The sequence below is a fragment of the Fulmarus glacialis genome, unplaced genomic scaffold (genome assembly GCF_000690835.1).
Source record: "Fulmarus glacialis isolate BGI_N327 unplaced genomic scaffold, ASM69083v1 scaffold6373, whole genome shotgun sequence".
Lineage (NCBI taxonomy): Eukaryota > Metazoa > Chordata > Aves > Procellariiformes > Procellariidae > Fulmarus > Fulmarus glacialis.
In genome coordinates this window covers 10,156-14,898 of record NW_009200921.1, presented here as the reverse complement: position 1 = coordinate 14,898, position 4,743 = coordinate 10,156, and the positions used below count along the sequence as shown (strand labels likewise).

At 42.4% G+C, this 4,743-nt stretch overlaps 1 protein-coding gene across 1 annotated transcript in view; it reads left to right on the top strand.

Moving 5' to 3' along the window:
* MCU (mitochondrial calcium uniporter) overlaps positions 1-4,390 on the top strand; it is a 13,055-nt gene extending 8,665 nt beyond the window's left edge. Inside the window, 4 exon segments of the mRNA XM_009573751.1 lie at positions 1-107; positions 631-834; positions 2,508-2,624; positions 3,827-4,390. The exon segment at positions 1-107 is cut by the window's left edge and continues 9 nt beyond it. Coding sequence (XP_009572046.1) covers positions 1-107; positions 631-834; positions 2,508-2,624; positions 3,827-3,904 — 506 coding nt within the window. The 3' untranslated portion in view covers positions 3,905-4,390.
* Positions 4,391-4,743: the final 353 nt, after the last annotated feature.

Sequence of the window (4,743 nt, the reverse complement as noted above, 5' to 3'; positions counted from 1 at the left end):
AGCAGTTGTATACCGCCTTGTGCATTGAGGAGCACCAGCTGAACAAAGAGAAGGAGCTGATAGGAAGACTAGAGGAATTGAAGGAGCAACTAGCACCACTAGAAAAAGTGAGAATTTCTCATTGTGTTTTATTTATCCTCTAAATGCAGCCTTAATTTATTTCAAGGTTTTAATTAGGTCCCTGGCATGCTTCAAATAGTTTTAAGATCACTGAAGCGGAAGATGCACTAAGTGTATACAAAACCATGTCTGTTTCTGGTTTCTGTGGAAGCATTTTGTTTCCTTGCTTGATATAATTGGAAATGAGTTTTGTAGTAATAAAGACTGGGGGTAATGCAACAGAACATACCTGAACGTAGAGAAATAAGCAGCTTTGCGAGCTATCCAGAGCATGTTCAGAGTACAATATGGATGATGGCAAGATACGGATGGAAAAGAAGTCTGGGTTTGTCTGCATAACCTTGACTCAAATCATGTCTCAAACCACTTAGCCTTTAATATAAATACAAGGTGTTATTTTTACGTTCTCTCTTAATTATATTAACCTAATTATACGAATACGGTTCTCTCTTAATTATATTAACCTAATTATTTTTGAGAATACAAGGCATGTACTTCTATCTCCTGCAGGTAAGGATGGAGCTCAGCAGAAAAGCAGAGAAGAGGACAACCTTGGTGTTGTGGGGAGGCCTGGCCTACATGGCCACTCAATTTGGGATTCTGGCCCGTCTAACCTGGTGGGAGTATTCTTGGGACATTATGGAACCAGTCACCTATTTCATCACCTATGGTAGTGCCATGGCGATGTATGCTTATTTCGTAATGACTCGCCAGGTAGGACCTGTTGTGCTGACATTGACACTTCAATAGAAGAATTGCTTTGAGCTCTACTCCCTATTAGAAGTTATTTTGCCCCTTCCTTATTCTGTCAGAACCTAGATGCCACTTGATTTAATTTTTGCTGTCTAGGATGGTTGTGTATGTTTGTGGGGTTTTCTGGTGGTGGTCGTTGCTGATTTCCTGGTTATCTAACCATAAATGCTTATGTATGTTCTGTGATTGACTGCTTTAGCTATACAGGTTCATCCACTGACAGGTAATGGTTTTTGCAACACACACACACACACACACACACGCAGCCTTGCACACATTGACTTGCACCGGAGGCCTCCAAGTGCTGTGATTTATCAGCCCAAATAAACTATGGGTACATGAGGTACTTACTGAGTTTCAGGTAAGCGCACCTCTCTGACATGAGATGCTGACCTTTTTAAAGAGACAAGAAAGGTTCAGGGATCATATTGGAAATGCTTTTGTTCAGGTATTTTGTGGATCTGGACTCTCATCCAGATGAAGCAGATCTATTTGAATGCTTGCCCCTTGGTGCAATTCCAGTTCTGTTGGCTCTCAGGCTCAGTCCGAGTTATCTGCACGCTCTAAAAAGCCGTGACTTTTTGCAGTCGAGTATCCCTGGCAAAAGCTGTGGTATTGGATTCTTGTTCTTGCCTGTGTAGCTTGGTTTAGAGATGAACTCATGAGCAACTATTGTTGCTTTAATTAGCTACTGCCTGTTTATGACCTTAAGAAAAAGAGAGTAAGGGCTATCTTACAAAGGCTTTCTTCTGGTATTTATAGCTTTTTTTTTTCCCCTCCTTTTCTCCCCACAAACTTTTCAGTATTGGAACCCTGAAATGTGTTAGTTTTTGTTCTCTGCATGGAAGGATTCACACATTCAGGACAAGAGGGAGGTGATGGTAACTCACTGCTGGAGTGTAATATACTAGTAGAGAAGCAAATGCCTGACTGTACTGGGTCTGGCTGGGATGGAGTTCATGTTATTCATAGCAGCTGGTGTGGTGCTGAGTTTTGGATTTGTGAAACAGTCTTGATAACACACCAATGTTTTTGGTATTGCTGAACAGTGCTTGCACAGCATCAAGGCCTTCTCTGTTTCTCGTTGCTTCCCGCCCCCCAGGAATATGCTGGGGGTGGGCGAGGTGTTGCCAGGGACACAGCCGGCACAGCTGACCTGAACTGATGGAACAGATATTCCATGCCATATAACGTCATGTTCAGCAATAAAGTTGGGGGGGGAGTTTCTCCAAAGTAGCTGTTGCTCGGAGACTGGCTGGGCATTGGTCTGCTGGTGGGAAGTGGCAAGTGATTGCTTTTGCATCACTCTTACGCGGTTTGTTTTTTTTTTTTTTTTCCCCCTTCACTTATTAAACTGCCTTTATCTCAACTCATAAATTTTTCTTGGTTTTTGCCCTTTTGATTCTCTTCCCCCAGCTGCGGGGAGGAGTGAATGAGTGGGTGGGGGCTTAGCTGCTGGCTGGAGTCACTCCACTACACTGGGTGAGCTTAGACAATGTTGTTTGGTCTCGTGCCTTCACTGGCAGAAACTAGTCATCCTCCCAAAACACACCTGATAAATACTGGGTTAATGGTATCCTGTGTTGCATCCTGTTGATGCTTTATTCCTATCTTTTCTCCTTTCTTCTTTTTAGGAATATGTTTATCCAGATGCCAGAGACAGACAGTACTTATTATTTTTCCATAAAGGAGCCAAAAAGACACGATTTGATCTAGAGAAATACAATCAACTCAAGGATGCAATTGCTCAGGTAACAAGAATTTTTCCAGAAATAAGACAAAGAAATTACTGCGTGCTAGTTCTTAGCTACTATTAATAGATGCACCTCAAACAAGAATGGATGTATCTTAAGTTTTCAGCCCATTTTCTTGTCACAGCCCCAGTGCAATCACTGAATTGGCTTTGATGTGCCCAGGAATAGAACTGCTGGATGTGTAAATCAACATGAAACAGTTGCCTGTATTCCCCCGTAAAAGCTTTTTAGAAACTGCTTGAGTTTCTTAGAAAGTCTTGAGTTCCTTCAGGCACTTCATGCCTCAGAGGAGCCTAATTCAAGATTTCCTTTCTTCTCGGCTCCTACATACCAGATGGATTTAGTGAGGAATGAAGACTTGCATCCATTCAGTTTATGTCTTCCCGACATAGCGCTTCAGTGCACTGGGTTGCAGTCCTGGAAAATAATGTTCAAAAAATTTAGCTGTATTGTTAGCAGCAATGGGGGCAGATTTCTTGTATTCTGGAGATAGACCCTTTTGGCAGACTGTCCACGTTGTGGGATCTGTTCAACAAAGGAGTCGGGTAAGATCTTTCCTCGTGTTTCTGAGAGCCTTTTTGCACAAGGATGGCGTGAGCAGAAAAAGCAGAGCTACCACATTCTCTTTCACTGCCCTGTATTATTCTCTGCTTATTCCTAGGCTCTGGAAATGATGGTGTTAGGATATCTAAGGCAAGATGTGTTCTCCCCCTGCCTTGGAGAAGGAGCTGCGCAAGCAGTAGAGGGGCGTCAGGGCTAGGCTTTCTTGGTTTCATGAGAAAACCCAGAAAGACCTCTGGGTTTTCTCATGCTGTATTGAATACAGATACCCTTGGGTGGCTGTATTTTCATAGAGCTTTTCTTCTAGAATCAACCATTCCCATTAATCTAGTTTGTTCTTTTTTTTAAAAAAAAAAGGTTCCAATGAGTTTATGGGGATCAAATCTTCCGTACCATATTACTTTTAAGTGGCTGCATGCAGACTAAGTTCAGAGAAGTACAGAGCAAATGTCTTTCAGTAAGTGCCAAGAATGGTTTTTCCAAATACGAGCCTGTGACTTTGTTTTACTTTTTGAATGCTTCCCTTCTGGACAGGAAAAACAAGGAAATACAGAAAAGCTTTCCATTCTGTAAAGGGGAATAGTATTGGGGAAGGTGTATTGGGAGCTTGTTCTTTATAATGTGTCTTTTACTTTTAGGCAGAATTGGACCTTAAGAGGCTTCGAGACCCACTGCAGGTTCACCTGCCCATCCAGCAAATTGATGAAAAGGACTGATCAGCAAAGAAGCTCTGAACCCCGGCAAAAAACCTGTTCATAGCTCTTGCCTTTTTAATTAAAGCATTGCAGGTGGAAGCTGGGAGGTGGTGTGGGGGTGGAGGGCTTTTACCTTTAATCAAGACAAAGACTGTAGGGGGGGAATCTCTTAAATTGAAGATGGGACATTGTGGAATGTTAGTTCTGAAAAGGGCTTGGCAAATAGTCCTGTTTAAAAACCGTCTGAATGGCAATTGTGTACAAATACAGGATGGGGGGGTTCATGAGAAGAATGTAATGCTGGGGTCCAGGGGTGTCTTCTTCCAGTTTTGCAGGGTCTGCCTCTTGATGAGACACCAGCAGCCTGCTTAGCTTTTTAAATTTTCCTTTACCTGATTCAGATCTCTCTTTCTCTCTCAAAAAAAAAAAGGGAAAAAAAAAAAAAGAACAAAGAATCCAAGCTACCTGGAGCTATGGCTGGTGATCAGAACTTGCGCTCCACCGCCATTAACACGCACACTCCTGATCAGACCTGGTCTCTTTTATAAAGTTACTACAAGACTGCTTTCTACTGGAAAACCGTGAGCTTCCCCTTCCCAGACCACCCCACGTGCTCCACCGACTTTCTCCTTTACTTATTTGTAGCACAGATTGGTTGTAGCCAAGTGAGAGAAGGAACGAGTTTTCTTCTGGACATTTGATAATTGATATTTTGGGTTATTCCATAATAACTCTATAAACTTTGCGTCCCAATGCCCTTGAGTTCCTTCTAGAAATCAACGGCAGCATTGCATGAGAGGTTTTTTATATTCAGTCTTAAGGGAGGGAGATTCCCCTCTTCCTACCCCAAATCTGATAGC